This window comes from Hyaena hyaena, unplaced genomic scaffold (assembly GCF_003009895.1).
Source record: "Hyaena hyaena isolate Hyena2069 unplaced genomic scaffold, ASM300989v1 scaffold_21, whole genome shotgun sequence".
In the NCBI taxonomy this organism is placed as follows: Eukaryota; Metazoa; Chordata; class Mammalia; order Carnivora; family Hyaenidae; genus Hyaena; species Hyaena hyaena.
Window position 1 is genome coordinate 4369303 of NW_024080653.1, and position 21398 is coordinate 4390700.

The 21398-nt window shown below is 58.4% G+C and overlaps 1 protein-coding gene across 3 annotated transcripts in view; it reads left to right on the forward strand.

Moving 5' to 3' along the window:
- RNF213 (ring finger protein 213) overlaps positions 1 to 21398 on the forward strand; it is a 108981-nt gene that overhangs the window by 19707 nt on the left and 67876 nt on the right. For all 3 annotated transcript variants that reach the window (XM_039226182.1, XM_039226180.1, XM_039226181.1), the window contains 12 exons: positions 4703 to 5197; positions 5402 to 5524; positions 6150 to 6325; positions 6830 to 6988; positions 7322 to 7524; positions 10117 to 10400; positions 11336 to 11592; positions 13673 to 13870; positions 16318 to 16540; positions 17042 to 17097; positions 18281 to 18434; positions 20338 to 20514. In XM_039226182.1, coding sequence (XP_039082113.1) covers positions 4703 to 5197; positions 5402 to 5524; positions 6150 to 6325; positions 6830 to 6988; positions 7322 to 7524; positions 10117 to 10400; positions 11336 to 11592; positions 13673 to 13870; positions 16318 to 16540; positions 17042 to 17097; positions 18281 to 18434; positions 20338 to 20514 — 2505 coding nt within the window. The remainder of the gene's footprint in view (positions 1 to 4702; positions 5198 to 5401; positions 5525 to 6149; positions 6326 to 6829; positions 6989 to 7321; positions 7525 to 10116; positions 10401 to 11335; positions 11593 to 13672; positions 13871 to 16317; positions 16541 to 17041; positions 17098 to 18280; positions 18435 to 20337; positions 20515 to 21398) is intronic.

The following is a 21398-nucleotide window of genomic DNA, read 5'->3' on the forward strand; positions in this document are numbered from 1 at the left end:
CGGTGTGCAGGGGCCAGGGGCCCCCTCTTTAGTGGCCTCTGCAGAAGCAAGAGGCAGCGTCTCCATCCAGGAGGGGCTTTCGTCAAACCTCACTGGCCACGGTTGGGTCAGGTGCCCATTGCTGTGGTCAGGGTGATGGGTTGGCCCGGGAGCGGGTGTAGAGGCAGTTCCTACTTGTGTCTGACGGCTGAGAGCAGGGAGCTTCCGGGGCTACGAGGAGTGGGAGGAGGCCGCGGGCCACACACGGTCACCACGGCGGCCGCCAGCCCCTGCTGGGTGTGGGAGGGAGCCACTGCAGCGCTGGGCCATCTTGCGTGTGCCGGCCACTCTGTGAGATTCTTGACCTGCTTTGTCCCATCCGGCTGTCCTCTGCCTCTCACAGAGGGGGAAACTGAGGCACGCCATAGCTGAGTAACCCACACAGGGTCCCCCGGGCAGCCTGCTGTGTGTGGTGAGCTGTGTGGGAACCGAGGCGGTGCCCGCCCACCCACTGCAACCCCGCCGTGGCCCCCGGGAAGCACCAGGCAGCCTCACGGGCAGGGATGGTTCAGTCGCGTCCCCGTGGCTTCAGAACGGATCCCGCCGGGCTTCCTCTGCGAATCCAGGTGGTTCCCGCCGGGAGAGGCCGGGCCACACATGCCTGTCGCCTGACCCCTCTCGTCCTCCTCGGAGTCCCTGTGGCAGTTGGCCGGCGTGTCGTCCAGAGGCTGGTGCTTGTCCCTCACGCCATCGCCGGCTGGGGGTCAGCCTGACCTTGCTGGTCCTCCTCCCAGACCCTGTGTAGCTCCGTTTAGAAGGTCCAGGCTCTCTCCCCGCCGGCGCTGGCGTGACGAGCTCCGGCAGAAACAGCCCTGCTTCCGAGAAGCAAGTGCGCCGTGGCGGCCAGGTGGAGCGGGGATGCTGTCCTCAGCCCGAAGCCCCAGTTCCTTCCCAGATCAGCCCAGGCTGCCCTCCACCACCCTGGCCTTCTGTCCGACTAGCGGGGCTCTTCCCGGGTCCCCAGCAGCACCCCCCCCCCGTGTCATCCAGCTCTTGGGTGAGTGGACGGGGGCCTTGGTGCTGTGTCTGCGAGGTTCGTGGTTTGTTTGACGGGGAGATAAATGGGTGCGCGTTGTAACATCCGAGGTGCATTTTGATGGGGAGAAAAATCCACGAATTAGCAAACTGACTTTTTTCTGGTTAATTCTCTTTGGGCAGGAATAGGAGTAGCCTTTGTGTGTGTGCTCAGAGCTGGTATAGTGTTTGAATGAGTGAAATGCACAGGCCCCCAGGGAGAGCCCGCGGGGGGGTTCTGCTGCCTGCACAGCCTTGGGACGCCCTCTGCCTCCAGAGACAGAACATTCCAGGCCCCGGAAGCCTTCTTAGCATCCCTTCCCGGTCAGAAAGCTTTTTGTTTCAAAAAATGTTTCAATTAAACGTTAATCCTACAGCAAACACATTTACAACACAGACGCTGGGGACGCTCACTTCCACCATCCCCTTAAAGATGGATATCGGCAGAGCTATTGGGGTCCCCTCCCCGCTGCCCCCTGCCTGCTACCCATACCCAGAGGGCGTGACCCATGCCCTCGACTTCGGCCCACTGTCTGTGTGTGTTCCCAATCAGAGGGGTGTTAAAGTGTTCGTGTTCCTGACTGTTAATGGTCTTTAATTTTGCTGGGGGCAAATATCAGTGCCCAGAACACGCAGAGTTACAGGCCACGGTCATTAGCAACACGTATGTATGAACTTGATTTCTGGCAAAGGAGCAGTTTAGGATTCAGCCTGAGCCTGGTCTCTGGTGTGCCGGCCCCCCACTGTGGAAGGAACTGGAAGTCACCTGTGCAAAATATATATCTTTTTCTAGAAGGATTTGGAGCAGCTTATAAAAAGCATGATAAAATAAGAATACGAAAAGGAGCAAACAAGGTAAAGAGGGAAAAGACACGTAAATCAGAAAAGTGAAAGCCCATCGTAGATCCACGCGCAGACGCCGGCTCGGGGCTGAGGGCTGTGGGGTCTCGAGGGTCCCTTGCGGGAGAGGCACTGGTCAGCTGCAGGGAAACACACGGGACTTCCTGAGGAATGTGTTTAATGAAACAAAAATGTTTGGGCAGCTGCAGTGGGCCAGGAATTTTATTTTTTTAACTGTTATCTTAATTTTTTTCTGAGAGTGAGAGAGAGAGACAGCATGAGCAGGGGAGGGTCAGAGAGAGAGGGAGACGCAGAATCCGAAACAGGCTCCAGGCTCTGAGCTGTCAGCACAGAGCCCAACGCAGGACTCAAACCCATGAACCGTGAGATCTTGACCTGAGCCGAAGTCTTATGCTTAAGGGACTGAGCCCCCCAGGCGCCCCAGGCCAGGAATTCTAGACACTTCGTGTGTGGCCGTGAACAGAGACTTCACAATCTGGAGCAGGAGGAAATAAATGGACGTGTGGCCTGCCCGAGGCCAGGGTCTGGGAGGGCTCACTTTCCTACGGAGCGTCCACGTCAGGGACGTGGGGCCGAGCCCTGGGGGAGGGGAGTGTCTGCAGGAAAGCCCAGCAAGGAGGCGTCCAGTCTAGGCCGTGCTGGGATTTATTTAATTGGGGGGGGACGGCGGGGGAGATCCTGGGTGGGTGGTCAGGAGGCCGAGGAGCGATGGGGAGACAGGCACGTTCGAGCGGGTTTATACTGGCTAGTGTGTGTGATCTCGGTGGGCTCCGGGCTGTAAGGGGTCTCGAGTCCTTTTGAACCCGGCCCTGGGGTGATGTAGGGTGGAGGAGTGGTGGCCGAGGGAGGGGAGCGGGGTGCGGGCTCTGGGCTGGCTGGTCTGCCTGCGGAAGTGGGTCTTCTGCCCTCTCGGGGAATGCGCTAGCCCTGGGAGGGGCGCCCGCCAGGATCAGCAAGGCCCCTAAGCTGTCAAAGCATCATAAGCCACAGAAAGCGAAACACAGGGTTCGTGGCAGAGGCCAGAGCGGGACAAGCCCAGGAGAGGCCGGGGGGCAGTGAGCAGAGGTGTCCCGGCCACGCTTCGGCTTTGGCTCCGGGCACGCAGTTCCTGGCCACTCGCAGACGGTACGGGCCCAGGGACCCTTTGTGGAATGGACGAAGCCCTATTAGCGGGCTTTGGTGTCCCTCCGACTCGGCCTGCACCATCTCCCCCAGGAAGCCTTCCGGGCTGGGGACCACCTCTGAGATCTCAGGCCCTTGAACGCCCCTGTCGTTGGCATTTTCTACAGACTCCAGCAGTCAGCAGTCCATCCCTCTTATGAGGCTGTTGGCTTTGTGCGGGAGGAATGTCTTGCTGTCTTGTTTCGTGTGCCCGGCACAGGCTCTCTCCAGGTTCCTCGAAGGATCTGTGTGCAGCTGGGCTGGCGCGAGCCTCGAGCTGAGTCAGGGAAGATTCTGCGGATGGCCATGGGCCATGAGCCCGTGCACACCGCCTTCTGCCGAGCGGGCGGTTCTCAGCCGGGCCGTGGTTAGAACCCTCTGGAAGCCCAGTGTAGATGCCGCTGCTGGGCCAGTCAGATCAGAGCTGGTCTGCTGCTACCCAGGCCCTCCCCCTGCAGAGCTGGTCTGCTGCTCCCCCCACCCCTGCCCCGCAGCTCCTTGGGGATGCAGACTCCTCCCAGGTCCCCCCCACCTGCCCAGTTACCATCTGCACATTAGCAAGCATTCAACTGCTCTGTAGGCCTTGGGACGCTGGAGAAGGTCTCACCTTCAATGACCTTTTAAAAAGCCTCTTTCTTGCCCCACGATGGTAGTGGGGTGTGTGCTGTCAGCAGGCTGGGAGGTCTCCCTTGGGGAGGGCGCTCCAGGGACACCCCGTGTGTCCTGCTGGCTGGAGGCACGTCTGTGGGAGGTTAGGTCAGGGTTCGTGGAGAAAACCCGAACGAGGCCACCCCACCCCCTGTGCAAACAGACCCCACGTTCTTCGCTCACTGTCCCCGGCGACTCGTCCCGGGTCCACACCGGCACTCAGGGACCCGACGACCCGTGTTCATTTGCTCCGGAGCTGCACGCCTCAGCGAGGTGGGGCGTCAGGCCCCGCGGGGTCCTCAGAGGGGCCCCCACCGCGGCCCCGCACAGCTGGTTCTGGCTCCAAGGCCAGGGTCTCCGGCCAGGACACGGCTGTTCACACTCCCGTCTGTTTTCCTCCTCGCCTTTCTCTCTCTCTCAACGTCACGTACAAAACACACGCGGCGTGGGCGTTCAAAGACCGTGCTCTCAGGGGCGCCTGGGGCCTCAGGCCGTTCAGTGTCCAACTCTTGGTTTCCCCTCAGGTCGTGATCTCACAGTTCGTGAGTTCGAGCCCCAAGTCGGGCTCCTTGCTGACGGTGCGGAACCTGCTTGGGATTCTCGCTCTCTCCTCCCTCTCTCTGCCCCTCCCCCGCTCCTGCACACTCTCCCTCCAAACAAATAAATTAGTTAATTAATACCAGGCCACACTTCTAGGGATGAAGTCCCGCTGGAAGGAATTCCTCGTGAGGTTCTCAGCTGTGATTTGGCAGCATGAGGAGCGTGGCCAGCGCGGCGTGGCCCCCCGGCCTTCAGCTCCGCCCGCCACCCGTCCGTGTCTCGTTTCAGTCTTCGCAAGATTAGGAAGTGGCAGCTTTCACCTATTCAGGGTGGGGGGTGTGGTCAAGCGAAGCCTGGCGTACTTGAGACATTGAAATTGGAAAGCGCTGGGAGAGTACAGTGAGCCCAGGAACTAAAACTAGCGTCTTTTTCTGTTTAGAGCAAGAGGAAGAGAAGGAACAGGAGAAAGAAACCGAGCGGTTCCCCTTCCGCGGAGCTCGACTCCTTGGCAGAGGCCTCCTTACGCCCTTACAGCGTCAGCTTGCTGGCGGGCCCCGGCTTCCCGGACACGGTGCCCCCCCAGAGCCAAGATCCTCAAGGTGGTCCGGCCGACCCACCATGCGGGCCCCCGGGCGCCAACCCGCCGCCGCCAGAGGGCGGTGATCACCAAGGGCCCGTGGGGCAAGTCGAGGCCGGCGGAAGCCCCCTGCGCGACCAGACTCCAGGAGAGGCCGCCCCACAGGACACCCCGGAGCCTTCCAAGGGCAGCAGCCTCCCCCAGGAGGGGGCTGGCCCCACCGCCTGCACCGGTGAAGACCGTCCCCGGAAGGAGGATGGGGCTCAGGAGCGCTCGCCGCCTGACTCAGCGGGGGGCTCGGAGCCCGGGAGAGAGCCTCACGGCCCCGGGCAGCAGGCGGGGGCCCAGGCCTCCGGGGTGAGTCGTTAGGGGAGTGAGGGGCTGCTCGCTCTCTCAGGCAGCTCCGTGTCACCTCCCGCCCCGGGACAGGCCCTGGGGACCCTTGGGATGGCGCCCCTCCCAGAGCCGCCGATCCCTCCCCTGGGCGGGTGGTGGCGGACGCTGACCCTCACAGCATCTCGGCACCTGCGCCCTGACATTCGGGGCCTTTGTCGTCTCCAGGAAGATGCGGCCACAGCCGGGCCAGCTGAGGCGGCGGGAAAGGCCAGGAAAGAAAGTAAAGCCAAGACCCAGAAAACGAAACAGCCTCCAGCGAGCACGGTTGCTTCCCCAGCACACCGCCAGGTAGAGCGTCTCGGCCTTGGGAGCCTCCCGTCCCTGCGGTCTGTCCCACCGTCTGCCGCTCTCGGCCCCGGTCCTTCCAAAGCTCAGCCTCCGTTCAGTCCTTTGGTGACGCTCTTTTGGGTGCTGGGGATACAGCCGTGAAGGAGACCCAGCTCCTGCCTTCAAGGCTCATGCTTTCTCCAGGGGGAAAGCCAGAAAGCAAGGTCAGGCGTGGGGAGCGCCGTGGGGGAGAGCGGGGTGAGCGTGGAGGGGACCAGGGGTGGTGCTGAGAGAACGGGGCCGGCCGAGGCCTCTCCAGGGAGCGCAGGCGGAGCGGAGATCCGAAAGAGTGAGGGCAAGCCATGTGGCCCCCTGGGGCGCATCCCAGGCCAAAATGGCAGGTGCAAAGACCCCGTGGCAGAGTGTGGGAGGCCTGTTTGGGGAAGAGTAAGGAAGCCACTGCCTCCAGGATCCAGTGAGGGGAAAAGGGGCTGTTGACACGGTTTGCAAAGGGGTTCCTAGAGGCTGTGGCGGGGGGGCCCGAGGGCACGGAGAGGCTCTGAGCAGGGAAGGGATGTGAGCATCCCTGGCTGCTGGGTCAGATGTGAAGCTGGTCCTAGAGGCCGGGCCCGGTTACTTGTTCCAGGAAGCTGAGACCAAGGACAAGACGGCCACGACTGGAGAGAAGACAGGTAGGAACGAGAAGGCCAAGCCGGAGGGCCCGAAGAAGCCGGAAGGGGGAACCAGGAGTTACGCGGCTGCTGTGAAAAATGAGAAGGAGCAGAGGAACCACAAAGCCGGAGTGTGTGAAGTTAGGCAGAGGTAAGGGGTGAGCCCCGGCGCTCACAGCCTGCCCGGGGGACACAGGCGCGGTCCCCGGCCACGCCCACGCCGGGCAGGGCCGGACATTCCCAGGCTGCCCTTCTTGGGGACGGCAGGCGGGGGGCAGGGTCACACACCCCCATTCCTCAGTCTAGCGCACGGTCCCTGGGAGCCCGGCGGCGCGTGGGCCACGTGGGCCACATCGGGGGGGAGCCTGGCACGACCCGGGCTCCTCGGCGGTCCCCTCCCACCACTGCCCCCAGCCCTTCACAGCCGGGCAGAGACAGTCCCCCACCCTGTGACCACCTCCGAGAGGGCCCCCACGGCACATGGTCTGTCTGGAGAGGGGAGGCTCTTGCACTTTGCTGGGGTGCGGGTTTGTACCCAGTCGAGAAGTGGGGACCCTGTTGTGCATGTGTGTGCGCACGTGTGCATGCATGCATGTGTGTGTGTGCGTGTGCGTGTGCAAGCTGGTTGGTGTTTCCTTTCACGGCTTTGCTCCAGCCCCGCAAGCCTGCAGGAAGGAATCACGCTCTACTTCCATGCCATCATCTCCAAGCACTTTGGATTCGACCCTGCGGTCCACCAAGTGTTTGTCAGGGGGGGAGAAGAGCTTGGGAAGCCCAAGTGGAACCGCAACGTCTGCGAGATGCACCACACCAAGTGAGTACGCCCAGGGCGCGCGGGGCAGCCCTGGGGAGGCGCACAGAGCGCGCAGTCTTTGACGAACACTTTTTTTCAAGTCGCTCACCCGCTTACCGTTCTGGAAACTGACTTTTTCACACAAGTTCTCCCTGTCCCGCGCTGCTTTGTCATACGTCGGCACGGCTCCCGAGTGTGGGTTCTGTCCGGAGACCGTGTCTTATCCACAAGCCTCCTCTTGGTCAGCGTGGACCTGCAGCTCTGGGTCTGCGCTCCGTGCTGTGTTCGAGGAGAAGGAACATTTTCAAAAGAGGATTCTTTCCGGGGGTAACCAGCAGCGTCCTGTTTTCTCAGAGACCTGCAGGAGATCGGGTCCCTCGTGGAAGGCAGCACCACCCTCTCCAGACAGCACCTGAATAAATCCATTCCTTACAAGTACGTCATCGTGAAAGGCAAGGGCCAGGTGGAGTACGAGTTCATCTACAAACGTCAGCAAAAGGAGGGCGAGTTCGTCAACCGCTGTCTGCACGTGAAGTCTGAACTCCTGGGCTCGGGAGGTGAGTCCGTGGCCGGGCCCAGGGGTGCGGCCGTTCCCCTGCAGAGCGGGGCGCATGTGGGCCCTCTTCACACGCACCCATCCCCCGACTCCCGCTCAGGGTCAAGGAAACCCGAGTTTGGAAGCACGGGTTTTTTATTTATTTAATTTTTTAAATGTTTTATTTATTTCTAGGAGAGAGAGAGAGAGAGACAGCGTGAGCAGGGGAGGGTCAGAGAGAGAGGGAGTCACAGACTGAAACAGGCTCCAGGCTCTGAGCTGGCAGTCAGCACAGAGCCCGACGCGGGGCTCGAACCCACGAACTATGAGATCATGACCTGAGCAAAAGTCGGACGCTTAACTGACTAAGCCACCCAGGCGCCCCTGGAAGCACGGTTTTGATCAGCGTGACGTAACGCTCACTTCGAGAGGAGACAGGAAAGGGGTTTTTACTACAGGGCAAGGGTGGAAGGTGTAGCCGCCGAGCGAAGGGGCCGCGGGGCGCTGGTGAGCAGGTGCAGGGCAGGAGGGCCCCCTGCCCGGGAGACCAAGAGTCAGACCCCCGCCTGCCGACGCCCCTGCTGCCTCCCCTCTTCTATCTCATCTTCATGTCTGCTTGTTTCCGCAGCTTTTCTTCCCTTCTGGTTCTGTTTTCCACTCACTGCATGCGGCGTGTGGTGTGTGTTCCGTGGATGATCTATCTCTGTGGCGCGTGTGCGCGCGTGCCGAGAGTGCACGGTGTCTGGGGTACGGCCGTTTCACAGCATAGCCCTTTAGAGCAGGGTTCATGTCTGCTCCCGAGAGGTCTCGGTCCGTGTCTGAGTGGCTCTTCTGCAGCTCGACTGCGGGGGCAGTGGGTCTTCCACGGCTACGGTGGCCGGCTGACCGTCAGCACTTCTGGGGAAGGGGCACCGAGGCCGGGGATGGGCACTTCCGGGGATGGGGGACGGAGCTGAGTGCCGGTGACCGATAGATAGCTGGGCCCACGGGCTGGCCTTCGCTGGCTTTCCGTGACCCAGGCGGTCAAGGCTGGAGCCCAGGCGCGGGGTGACCCCGTGGCCGATGGCCTCACTGCAGGTGATTCGAGAAGGGTGTCTGGAAGGTGCTGGAAGCATGGTGACCGAGGGTCTGTGCTTTGCTCCATGCAGCGTGGCCCTAGCTTACCTGCATTAATTTGAGTAAAGGTGCCGAAGAGAGGTGGGGACAGGTGGCTGCCCCCCTTCCCTGCTAGCGTCCCCGCAGAGCGTGAGCCACAGTGGCCAGGCTGCCAGGGAGGAGGTCCAGCTGTAGCCCGCGCCCTGAGAGGAGCAGGCAACGGGAGCACATGCTGGTGGCCACGCCGTGGGGAGCCTACGCGCTGTCCCCTGACGTGGCCTGTGCCGGCCCGCCTGAAGCCGGCTCACATGTCTGCTGCGCTTTCGCTGCTCGGTTTTATTTCGTGTTTTTTTTCATTCCGTCTGTGAGTGAGCACAGGGGTGCCGGGCGCCCACCAGCATCCGTCACAGCTCCCGGCGGAAGGCTGACTTTCACCACCTTCACCTGCCTTTTCTATTCACCTTGTTTCCACGAGGAGGTTTGTTTTTTGGTTTTGGTTTTGTTTTGTATTTTTTCTGATTTTTGGATTTTCTTTCTCTTTTCTCTAGCAGGTTGGAATGTAAACACTTCTTTCCTTCTGGTAGATTCTGAGAGACGGAGACTGCTTAGATGCCCCTCCCTGCCCCCCCATCCCAGGGTTCAGGGAGCCCCCCGCTCTCCACGATGTGGGCCTGGCTCTCACCTCACCCTCTGTCTGGCAGGACGTTTTTGAAAAACTGAGGGACCCACCGTGTCCCCAGGAGAGAGCAGGAAACGCACTATTTCCAGGCAGTAATTTCAAGTCCTCGCCAGGCGGGATGGAGCAGGGGTGGGGTGAGCGGGGACCTCCATGCAGACAGCAGGAGGCACAGAGTACCTGCTCTTCCAGAGACTTCCACGTTCCGATCTTCACGGCTGAGCTTCCGTGTCTGTGCCGCCTCCAGCCATCCTGTCTGCCTCTTGGTCTCCTCACTATTTTGCTGGTTTCGCCGGTTTTCTAGTCCACACGCGTGTCCTCTGCACCTGGTCACACGCGGAGCAGCCGTGGGCTCGGGCCTTGCCGTGCATCGCAGCCCCGCGTCCAGAGTGCCGTCTGGTCTGTCGTGGGGCCCGTGCTGTCCTCCGGGGGGCTAGCCTCGTGGTTCCCAGTACAGAGGAAGCTGGCACTGGCGTGAAGTGATTTCCCACGATAGTGTTCAGTTGCTACTGAGCACAGTGTCGGGATCAAATTCTTAACGTCTGTGTGATCGTTTCCTAAGGAGCTCACGTACCACAGGTGCTGAGCCGTGCCCTCCTCTGATCACTGCGGGGCCGCCGGGGTGCCCATCCTACACACAGCTGTCTCCCACCTGGGGCCGGGCTCCCTGTTGCTCATCCGCGGGCAGGCACCTGGCCCACGTGCGCCCTAGCCGCCCTCCTCGGCGATCCTTCTTGCCGTCCTTTGTTGGCCTCATTGCACGGGCCAGCGTCCCCGGGAGGGTGTGCAGCTCAGCGCGTCCGGCTGGCCTGCGCTACAGCAGCTTCCTTCTTTTGCTCTTAGACTGGCACCAGTACGATGATATAATTTGCATGAAGTCCCCCGGGCTGTTTCAGAGGATGGTGGATCACATAACCTCCGGCACAAGGAGGGACTTGGTGAGGGGGAAGCAGCTCGCGGCCACCATCATGTTGGACAGCATCTTCAGCATCCTGCAGACCTGGGACGCCATCAACCTGAAGAGCTTCTTTACCCAGTTCCAGCAGTTTTATTTCGTCGTGAAAGTGCCCATGATCTACGAAGGCCAAGCGCAGCCCTGGAGCGCTCTGCAGTACGACGAGAAGGAGGTACCCGGTTTCCGGGGTGTCCCCAGTAGCTCTCCACCCCTCTGGGCGGTCAGCACCACCCCACGTCCTGCCGGCCAGGGGCTGCCCCGAGGGGCAGGTGCGGGCAGGTGGACCTTGCCCTCCCTGTTCTCCAAGCACCACGCACGGGAGGTTTCTTCCTCCCCATTTTCTTTCTCCGCATTTTCTTTCTCTTCCACCGCATCTATCTATCTCCTCACCCCATCTCCACCTCATCTCCACCTCTGGCCCCTCCTCCTGACCTGGCCCCGCCCACCCCACAACTGACCCCGCCCCTCCTCCCCTTCCGGCCCCACCTCCTGACCTGGCCCCGCCCACCCCGCAACTGACCCCGCCCCCTCCCCTTCCGGCCCCTCCTCCTGACCTGGCCCCGCCTACCCCACAACTGACCCCGCCCCCTCCCCTTCCGGCCCCTCCTCCTGACCTGGCCCCGCCCACCCCACAACTGACCCCGCCCCTCCTCCCCTTCCGGCCCCTCCTCCTGACCTGGCCCCGCCCCCTCCACCTAGGGCCTCGCCTCCTCACCAGGCCTCTGGCAGAGGGGAAAGGAGTGGGAACCCTTCTCTGTCACCCGCCCCCCCCCCCCATTGTGGGACGGCCACTGCCCTGGGGCCACCTGAGATGACAGTGGACCCTTGTAAGGGTGGAGGCCCCTCCCCCACGCAGGGCTTTTGGACTGCACCCCTGGGGGTGGCTCCCATCGAAGGCCTGGGAAGCGGGAGTGCCCGGGGTCCGGGAGGGAAGCAGGGCAGTGGAGCCACCCCGCTTCGGAGCTGCATCCGCCGCCCCTCGTGGGCGTCGGCCCCCTGCCCTGGTGGCACAGATCGGAGGGCGACCGGGTGGGGGGGGGGGGGCGGCTCTCGCACCCCTGATGGTCACGAGCCCACAGCCGTGTCTTCCCTCTCTCCCGGGGTCAGGTGAAGGAAAGCCTGTGGTTGTATCTGAAAAAAGTGTCGGAGCCACTCCTGGCAAGAAGCGGGGACCCCTGGCCCGAGCAGCACCCAGTGAGGAGCAAACTGCGAATGGGCCTGATCCTCTTGTTTGCAGTGGAAACCTTCGACCTGCCCGTGCTGCAGAGCGACCTGGACTTGCTCTGCAGCCTCCTCCGCCCTGATCCCTGTTCGCCAGGCGACCTTCACCGCGACCTCAGCCACGTCTTTGAAACATGTCAGAGGTATTGTATGTGTGTGAATGTGTGTGGGTGTGTAGGTGTGTGGATGTGCATATGTGTGTGTAGGTGTGCGTGCATGTGTAGGTGTGTGAATGTGTGTGGGCGTGTGGGTGTGTAGGGATGTGCATGGGTGTGTAGGCATGTGTGCATGTGTGCGGGTGTGTGTGCAAGTGTATGTGTGATAATGTGTGTGGGCGTGTAGGGATGTGGGTTTGTAGGGATGTGCACGGGTGTGGGTGTATGTGTATGTGTATAGGCGTGTGTGCATGTATGTGCGTGGGCGTGTGTGTGAACTGATTTTGTGCCTCTGCATCCTGCTTGCTTGTACAAGTGCATACTTGTCACAGACGGAGCCAAACACCCAGGAAAGAGGGACTGCCTGTGATTGTACACATCTGCCCCTGCAGTTTTTACCTGCTTTGTTTCCACTTTTATTACTTTGCTACTGAATACCCTACTTTTGAGAAGCTTTGGGGTGCATCACGCCTTACCCCTGTCGACCCAAAACGAACAAACTTTTTTTAAACTTAAAACGAAGTGGGGCACCTGGCTGGTTCAGTTGGTGGATCCTGTGAATCTGGATGTCGGCTTGTGAGTTCAAGCCCCACGTTGGGTGTCAAGTTTACTTAAAAATAAAATCTTAAAAAAACAAAAGAGAAAAAGCATATTACTGGAGCCCACGTTGGAAGAGCTGCCGGATCCGCCGCGAGAGCACGTGCGTCCCCAGGAAGGAGTGTGGTGCATGCTTATGTGTATTTTTCACACAAAGACTTACAGATGGTCAGGGCATTCCAGAAAGTTGCAGACTTGATGTTTTTAGGATGCGCAAGACTTATGGAAACCAGAGAGGTGTTTTTTTCTTTTTCTTATCTTTATGATCGGAGGGCTCCTTTCTGGTTATTTAAAAAAATTATTTTAATGTTTATTTTTGAGGGAGAGTGTGAGCAGGGGAGGGGCAGAGAGAGGGAGACACAGAATCCGAAGCAGCTCCAGGCTCCGAGCTGTCAGCACAGAGCCTGACGTGGGGCTCAAACCCACAAATCGTGAGATCATGAGCTGAGCCGAAGTCAGATGCTCAACCAACAGAGCCCCCCAGGCGCCCCTGGATGTTTATTTTTTTAAGCGAAGCCAGCAGCGTACGTTGTGTGCGGGGGGGCAGTAGAGCCAGCCTTTGAGATTTTGCCTTGTCATTTTCAACGTGGTAAATGTCCGCATAAAGCTTCCCAGAGAGCCCAGGAGCAGTGTCCACACATGTGGAAACTTGAACGTTCCCCTCGTCACCCCGTGTGCATGGGTTTGAGGGGTTAGGGTTCGAAGACTGCCGCTAGGGGCTCAGCTCGAGGGCGCGTATGGGGAGGTCGGGGGCGCTCTCCCCGCAGCCTCCGCGGCCCCGTGTTCACTTCCCGACACGGGGCAGGTGTGCTGGGCCAAGTGTGCTCTCGGCGCGGAGCCTCCGGCCTGTCCCGAAGGAGCTCACGTCTCCCTGGGTGGGGGAGGGGGTGACTCAGTGCCCCCGACGGTCAGGGCGCTCTTGCCATCTTCCCCGCGGCAGCGTGGAAGCTTGGGGGTGACAGTAGGTGGGCCTTCCTTGAACGATGAGTCTTCTTAGAATATCTGCTTCTCAGTCTTACAAACCTGAGATAACCCAGCGCAGCCCTGCCTTTTTTAAGAGCAAAGAGTTGGTGGCAGACGTACAAAGTTCGTGCAGGTGTGAAGTTCAAAGAGCTGGCGAGCATTATTATCTCGTGACTGTAGGGGTGTGTCCGCATGTTTCTCTGTGCGCTTGCAGAGCAGCTTTACATCTGGGTTCACTGTTGCCAGAGGGCCTGGACTCACAGCTCACGTGGGCTCCCCAAACCTCGGTGCCCTCAGCTGTCACGGAGGGTGGTCGGTTGCCCCGGGGCTTCAGCGAGGGCCTGCCCGGGGCCTGGCGCTTGGACAGACGGCTGGGTGCCGAGGGTGCGCCCCTACGTCCCATGCACCACGTTTCTCCCAGGGCAAGTCACTCTTCCCGGCCACCCCTGTGTTCTGCCCCCGTGTGAGGAGTCGTTGGGCTCACAGGGGCTCTCCACTCTCTTCCCAGCTGGAGAGGGTTTCTGGTCAACCTGTGCCAAAGGTGCATGGAGAAGAAGGTCGACCTCTGGGTGCTCACCCTGCCTGTGCTCCACCACTGCGCGGCGGCCTCCCTTCAAGGAAAGGACTCCAAGATCCTGAATGAAGACGCCTGGGCAGCCCTGGAAGGAATCGCCTTCTCGGAGTTTCGGGAAAAGAGGCCAGATCAGTAAGTTGGAGAGCTGCTTTGGTGGCTGCAAATCTTGGGGTGACCGCTGTGTTTCCAGGTCCTCCAGGAGGCTCCCCTGTGCACACGGTCCTGCTTCTAGCAATCCTCCTTTTAAAATTACTTCTCGGGGCGCCTGGGGGGCTCAGCTGGTTAAGCGTCTGACTTCAGGTCATGATCTCATGGTTTGTGGGTTCGAGCCCCGCGTCAGGCTCTGCGCTGACAGCTCAGAGCCCGGGGCCTGCTTCCGAGTCTGTGTCTCCCTCTCTCTCTGCCCCTCCCCTGCTCGCTCACTCGCGCTCTCTCTCTCTCTCTGTCTCAAAAATAAATAAATACTGAAAAATATTTCTCAGGGAGCCTGGGTGGCTCAGTTGCGTAAGCATCTGACTCTTGGTTTCCGCTTAGGTCACAATCTCACAGTTTGTGGGATCGAGCCCCACGTCGGGCTCCCCACTGACAGCACAGAGCCCGCTTGGGATTCTCTCCCAATCTGATCCTCTCCCCTGGAGCACGCTCGCTGATGCTCTCTTTCTCTTTCTCAAAATAAATAAGTAGACATTAAAAAGTTTTAAAAAAGATTATTGCTATAATTATTGTACAGTGGTGTACAAGCCATCTAGAAGAAACTCAGTTGTTAAAGACAGAAAATGGCAAACACCAGGCTTGTTCTTAAAGACCCTGCGTTTCAGGCAGGCGTGGCCCTCAGTAGGCCGTGAGCCTGTACCAAGTGTTCTTCGTAGCCCTTCTGTGACTTCTGTGGCACCTGGCTTTATGCGCCTTCCAGCTGTCACCTTCTGGGGTCTCCAGGACAGGGTCACGGTACAATGTCATGATTTAAGGACCATCGCTGGGCCCACTTGGACTGTTTGATCTGGAACATTCACTTACTCGCTCATCCAAATGCTTCGCTCGTACGTCACTGCTGCCACTATGGAAGACATATGGAGGTTCCTTAGAATGTTCCCAGTGGAGCCATCGTATGATCCCGCAGTCTCCCCTGGGGGCGTCTGTCCCACAGAAACGAAACCAGGATCTCACAGACTCACGTGTGCCCCCATGTCCATGGCAGGTATTCACCATAGCCACGGCGTGGAAACAGCCCAAGTGTCCGTTACCTGGTGGGTGGGTAAAAAAGATGTGAGATACACAGACACACGCAGAGGAGTGTGATACATGTGGTGTCACTGAGAGACTCCTAGAAATAGAGAGTAGGGTGGAGGCGGCTGGGGGGTGGGGGCATCTGGGTAGAAGGTGAAGAAGCTTTGGGAGCCGGCTGTACAGCATGCTGAGTGGGGTTAGTAGTGCTGTATCCCTTCCGTGTTCACCCTTCCGGGTGGCGAAGAGTAGACCTTCAGGTGTTCATAGCACAGAAAAGAAATTGTAACTCTGTGACTTGATGCAGGTGCTGGGTGGAGCTGAGGCGGTGATCGTACATAAGTGTGTCAAATCAACTCCCTGTACGCCTTTACACCGGGGCTCTGTGCCAATTATAGCTCCGCTAGGCTGGGAACAGTGCTTATTTCTTGTTAAAATTTCTTGCTGTGGTAAAATAGATGTCATATAATTTGGCTTGTTAATCATTTTCAGTGTAGATCAGTGGCGTTCGCCATAGTCACACGGCTGTGCCGCTCCTGCCCAGAGCTTTCTCCTTGTTCCCACGTTGAAACTCTGTCCCCATTAAGCAGCAACTCTGTTTCCCCTACCCCCACCTGTAAGCCCCGTCCTGTCTGTCTCCGTGAATTTGAGCACCCTCGGGACCTCTCGGCAGTGGAATCAGCACATCTGTCCTCTTGAGATGGGCTGGTTTCACTCAGCATCATGTCTTCAACCTTCATCCATTTTGGTGAATTCTTTTTTTTTTTTTTAATGTTTATTTTTGAGAGAGAGAAATAGAGGAAGAGACAGTGTGCGCAGGGGAGGGTCAGAGAGAGAGGGAGACACAGAATCTGAAGCAGCTCCAGGCTCTGAGCTGTCAGCACAGAACCCGACACGGGGCTTGAACCCACGAACCGTGAGATCATGACCTGAGCTGAAGTCGGACGCTCAACCGACTAAGCCCCCCAGACACCCCTCTTTTGGTGAATTCTTAATGCTATTGTTTGCTTTTCATTTAATTCACTACTTGGCACTTAAATGATTATTTTTAAAAGTTTTATTTATTTATTTTGAGAGGGGGCGGGGAGGAGCAGAGGGGGAGAGAGAGAATCCCAAGCAGGCTCTGCACCGTCAGCACAGAGCCTGACTTGGGGCTCAATCCCACGAGCTGGGAGATCATGACCTGAGCCGAAATCAAGAATCGGGCGTTTAATGGGCTGAGCCACCGGGCATCCCACCATTTAAATCATTTTTAAAGTTTGGAGTTTGTGGGTCTATTCTGACATTACTTAACTCCATCTGTGTTTGCTGATCTCACTGCTGCTTTTTTCCTGTCCCTGTTTTCCCTCCTCCAGGAATCAGTTAGTTCAACTCATGGGAGAGGAAAGGCATCTGCTGCGCGAGGACGGGCATCTGTTCCGGTCCTGGTTTAGTCTGCTGTCCCTGAACAACTTGGTTCACTACATGGAGGACTTCATGGACTATCTGACCTTCTTCCCCACGCGCATCCTGGACTGTCTTCTAGGGACTTATTACCGGCTTCTGAGGCTTACGAGACCCTCCGTCAGAGATCTGGAGGTCTGTTGTCCAGAACGGGCTCTCGAGTCCCTGCTTAGGAAAAGCAGATCAGAAACTAGACCTTCAGAGCCTAGGACTTTTCCCTTGTGCGATCCAGGCGGGTGAAGCACTTAGATGCCGAGACCTGGGCGGGGCAGCTGTTTGCCAGCGCTACGGGGCCGGGCAGCTCTGCTGGTAGTTCCCCTCCTTCTGGAGAGTTCCCCAAAGCCCTGACCTTCTGGGGTTCGGCTGGGGGGGAGGGGGTCGGGCGCTCCCTGGGCACTGTTCCGCCACAGCCGCTCCTTCCTTCCCTGTTTTGTGGGGCGCAAGAAACGGTATAATTTTAAATCCTGCATTTTTTTGGTGAAAGATAGATTGGTTCCTGAGCACCTTAAAACTCATGGGTAGGAAGAAAAGAATCCATCGTTTTGCCTTCTTTACATTTTTTTTTTTTTGGTTCTGTTTTGTACGCATGGTGGGGTCATGTTTAACTCTGCTGTTTTTCTCCCTCGGCCACCCCAGAGCATTGAGAACACGCTTCGAATGTTGTTGCACCTCCTGGATATTTATCAGGACAAGTAAGTAGAAAACGAAATGAAAATCTTTCTCCCGCCCGAGGCACCCCCTGCCCCAGTGACCACCAATGTCCCGTATTCGCTGTGGGGATCAGAAAGTCTTCACCCACCCCCCGTTCGAGCTCTTAATGCTCATTTTTCCTCCACGTTGTCTTCCATTTATTTGGAAACAATCACCATATTGCACATCCAAGCTGGTGTTCCACGTTTCTTTAACATTTGGTCTTTGCATGTTTTTGGCAAGTCAGGCCAGTCGAAAATAAAACTGAAGGCGGCTTCACCTGGTTACCCGAAATCGTGCGTTCCTGCCAATCTCTATGACACTGCACGGAAACATGTGAGGGGAGCGGGGGTTCTGAGATTCTGGGGACACTTCTGTTATCGCGTCCCCTGGATTCTTAGGGCGTTCGGGGTGGGCGTGTCCCATCCCTGTTAATGTCAAGCCTGGAGCCTCAGGACCTCCCCTGAGCCCGTCACAGAAGCACCCTTGCAACGCCACCTGCCACACCTCACTCCCGTCGGCTTGGCCATGTGTCAGCCAGGGACCCACGGGGCTGGAAGAGACTCCACGCACTGTACCTGTTCTAGCACCTCCCTCCCTCTCTCCCTGTACCTTTCTGATTTTTTTTTCAAATTTTGTAGGATCTGATCTTCGGTGAAATACATCCCTAGCTTTTTTTTTTCCAGATAAGGGACTACGCTTGGAAATAGTTATACTTGCTTTTGTTAATGTTTTTTTTTTAACATTTATTTATTTTTGAGAGACAGAAAGACAGAGCATGAGCAGGGGAGGGGCAGAGAGAGAGGGAGACATAGAATCCGAAGCAGCTCCAGGCTCTGAGCTGTCAGCACAGAGCCCAATGCGGGGCTCAAACTCACGCACCGTGAGATCATGACCTGAGCCGAAGTCGGACACTTAACTGGCTGAGCCGCGCAGGCGCCCCATACTTGATTTTGTTAAAATAATTCAGACCTTGGAGGCAAATCAGAAGGACCTTGTTTCCTTTTTGTCTTGGTTATAAGTTTAGGATCTGTTGAAATGTTCCAGATGTTAACCTATTTGGGATCAGATACGTGCCTTTCTCGTCGGGATTCGGAAGGGAAGGAATGCATCACGGTCATGGGTGCTGTGGCCTCGTTTCTCCTAAATTACTTCAGTCGTTTCTCTTAACTCTTTGCGGTGCAGGATCCTTGAGGAGCCCTTGATACAGTCCTACTTGACTGTGTGCCTGAAACTTCATGAAACTGTCTGCAGAATCACAAAAGACGCCAAGTTTTGTGAGCTGCCTGCCTCATCTGCTGAGATTGTTTGCAGAATTATTACACTTGAACCTCTAGTGGTAAGGTTCATACCGTACTCATACACACAACGTCGCGCCCACAGTGAGTGTGGGATTTCGAGCGGCCTCGGTGCAGAAGGGAGATCGGCTGTTTCTGGGACTGCTAGGGGGCCACAGAGTGGCTGATTGTGTCCTCAGACTATACGCTGGGCACCTGCCCCGTGCTGGGTTCCGTTCTGTGCATTGAGGGTGTTTCGGTGAGCCCCAGTCTGCTCCCTTGCCCTCGGCGGGCTTCCACGGAGGGAGGGAGGCAGGCCACGCAGGGGACAAAGTATAGAACATCAGTGCAAGGTGTGGATGTGGGCCCAGATGCTCCAGGGCCCCAACGGTCAGTTTTTAACAAGCTTTTGGATGGGTCCTGACAGAGGGTTAAGTGCATTGATGAGACACCAGACGCAGGAAGGCAAGGAGCGCGTGAAGGCTCCAGACCAGTGCTTGGCCGTGGGCTGTCCGCTTACTGCCTGTCTCTGCCGGGCCCTGTGCCGGATGCAGGGGATGGAAGAGAGAAGGGCCCTGGGCTCAGAAAGGTCTGGTGGGGGACAGCCGGGGACCGTGTACGTGCGCCACAGGTGACGGGTGGTAGGCTGGTGTGCCTGTAAGGTGCCTTGGGAACCCAGGGCAGTTCTGGGGTTCCTCCGAGGAGTGAACAGCCTTCACAGGGTCAGGGAGGTGGAGCCTCGCTGTTCTCAAGGCCCCTCAGGGAGCATAGTGTGGCTAGAGATAATGGCCGAGGTCTAGACAAGGCCAGGCTACAGGGCAGCCACACCATGCTGGACCTTCTGGACTGTTCTAGAAGGTGTAGTACTGTTCGGGGATTTCAAGCAAGGGGGGGCATGTCCAATTTTTAGCCAAGAACCACCGTGCCCTCTTGCCATCCATGGATCCGGGGCGCTGGCCGGTGCACCCCTACCCACCCTCTCCCTCGTCTTTACGGACAGAGCCCCCTCTTGTCCTAGGCTGGGTGCACCCCTCTTCATGCACCCAGAGGACACCTTGCGCTTTCCCCACTTGGCACCTACGTACTTAGTGAGCAGGTGCTTGCCTGTCTGTCTGTCTGTGAGCCGTTGTCCACTCCCCCTCCCCCACAGCATCCACTCGCGTGGCAGGGACAGCATCTGCTTGGCCACTGGGCGGGGGGCGGAGCATAAAGTGGTTCTCAGGGAGCCTCCCCAGAGGGCAGCATGGCAGTGGGTCCAGTCGTGGGTCTAGTTGTGGGTCCTGACACTTTCACTGAGCTTGCGGTTGCTGCTGAAAAACAGAGGCTGGAGCTGGGAGGGCCGGGGTGCGGGCCCTGCTGCCATGAGGCTCTGCACCTGACTGCTTCATGGAAACATGCCAGGAGCGGGGGAGCATCACCAGAGCCCGGACCCAGGGTCAGAGATGTCCCCAGGGGCAGAGCCCGTCCCCAGGTAGAAAGGATTTTTCAAAGTAGGGGAGACCTCATGGGAAGGAAGCACGGACGGGAGGGGCCTTGGGTCCGCCTCCGGCCATGGAGCAGGGCTGTGCGTGGCACTCCAGCAGGGGCTCCTCTGAGCTTCTGGAGGCCATGCCATTGGGGCGCATCCTTTCCCAGCCCGTCTGGAAAAGGCAGCCCGGCGTGGCCTGCTCGTCAGTAAGTTGGAGTCCGCCAGGCTGTCGCTACGCTGGGGGGTTCCCGGGGCAGAAGGCCTTTCCTTCCCAAGCCCCCCACTTTGGCCGAGCTGCCTGCTCTCACAGTGAAGCCACGGAGTCCAGGGGAGTCAAAGCACCTTAAAACTTAGGCGAGGCCGGTGTCTGGGACGCATTCACGTGACTGCCACGTGGCTAGTTCACAAACGCCTGCTGTGGCTCGGGAAGGGGGAGCAGCGTCTCATGACCCGAGTCACAGTGCGGGGACCCTCTCTCTCTCTCTCTCTCTCACTAGCAGCAGGATTCAGCTGAAGGCCCAGAGAAGGAGACCGGGAAGAAGAACTCTGTGCAAACGGTCTTCCAGGGGACGGTCACGAAGACCAGAGCGTGGCTTCAGAGCGTTTTTCAGGACAGCATGCTTGTCTGCAGCTACTGGCCACCTGTCATGTTCAGATACCGTGAGGAGATCAAGGTGCGCCTTGCAGGGCTGAGGCGCTGCTGCGACACGCTGGCCCTCGCTCTGTCCGCGGGCTGTGAGAGCCCAGTGCTGGGCGCGCTGCCCACGGGCCTCCCTGGTGGGGTCCACGGTGGGGTCTACGGCGGTCCCCCTGCCACAGGCCCCGGGAGAGGTGCTGAGGGGTGGGGCCTGTGGGGAGGGGCCTGCAGGCTCCCTTTCAGCAAGGCGGGTGCCGGGCGGTTCAGCTGAAAAAGGCTGAGAGTGGTGGAGGTGAGAGTTACTTGAAGGGGAGACCGGACAGAGTAATCCCCGAGCACTAAGAATGAGTAAAGGATGTTAGTCTGTTGACACAAGAGAACGATTCTCGGTTAAGGGCAGTAATGATGGTAAAATAATAACACTGATTAAAATGTAATTGACCGTCTGCTCTGAGGCTGGTGTGGCTGTCAGCCATGTCTTACAGAAGAGGTGACAGGGTTGGGGGACATGACGAGAGAGGGGACCCAAGCTCAGGCAGCCCAGCACCATCAGAGCCACACGGGCGAACCTGGCCGTGTTCTTGAAGACTGTTAGCCAGCGGTCGGGACGGGGCTGTAGAGAGGGGATGAGCCACCCAACCAGATGTCCCCCTTCACCCCCTCGGACCAGATTTCAGCAGGGCCTCACCCTGGGACACATCAACGGGCGAGTCGTAAAATCCCACAGCTGACAATGTGCGTGAACAGGGCTGATGGTGTCATAGACTTTCCCCTTCTGCACACGGACAGGAAACAATCATTAATATGAACACCTGGGGCACAGAACTCCCACCAGCCACCCTCGGAGGGCAGTGTCTAGGGTCGAAATGAAGAAAATCCACATCAGTCTTGGACCTTGTTTAGAGCTTTCATTGTTGGTAG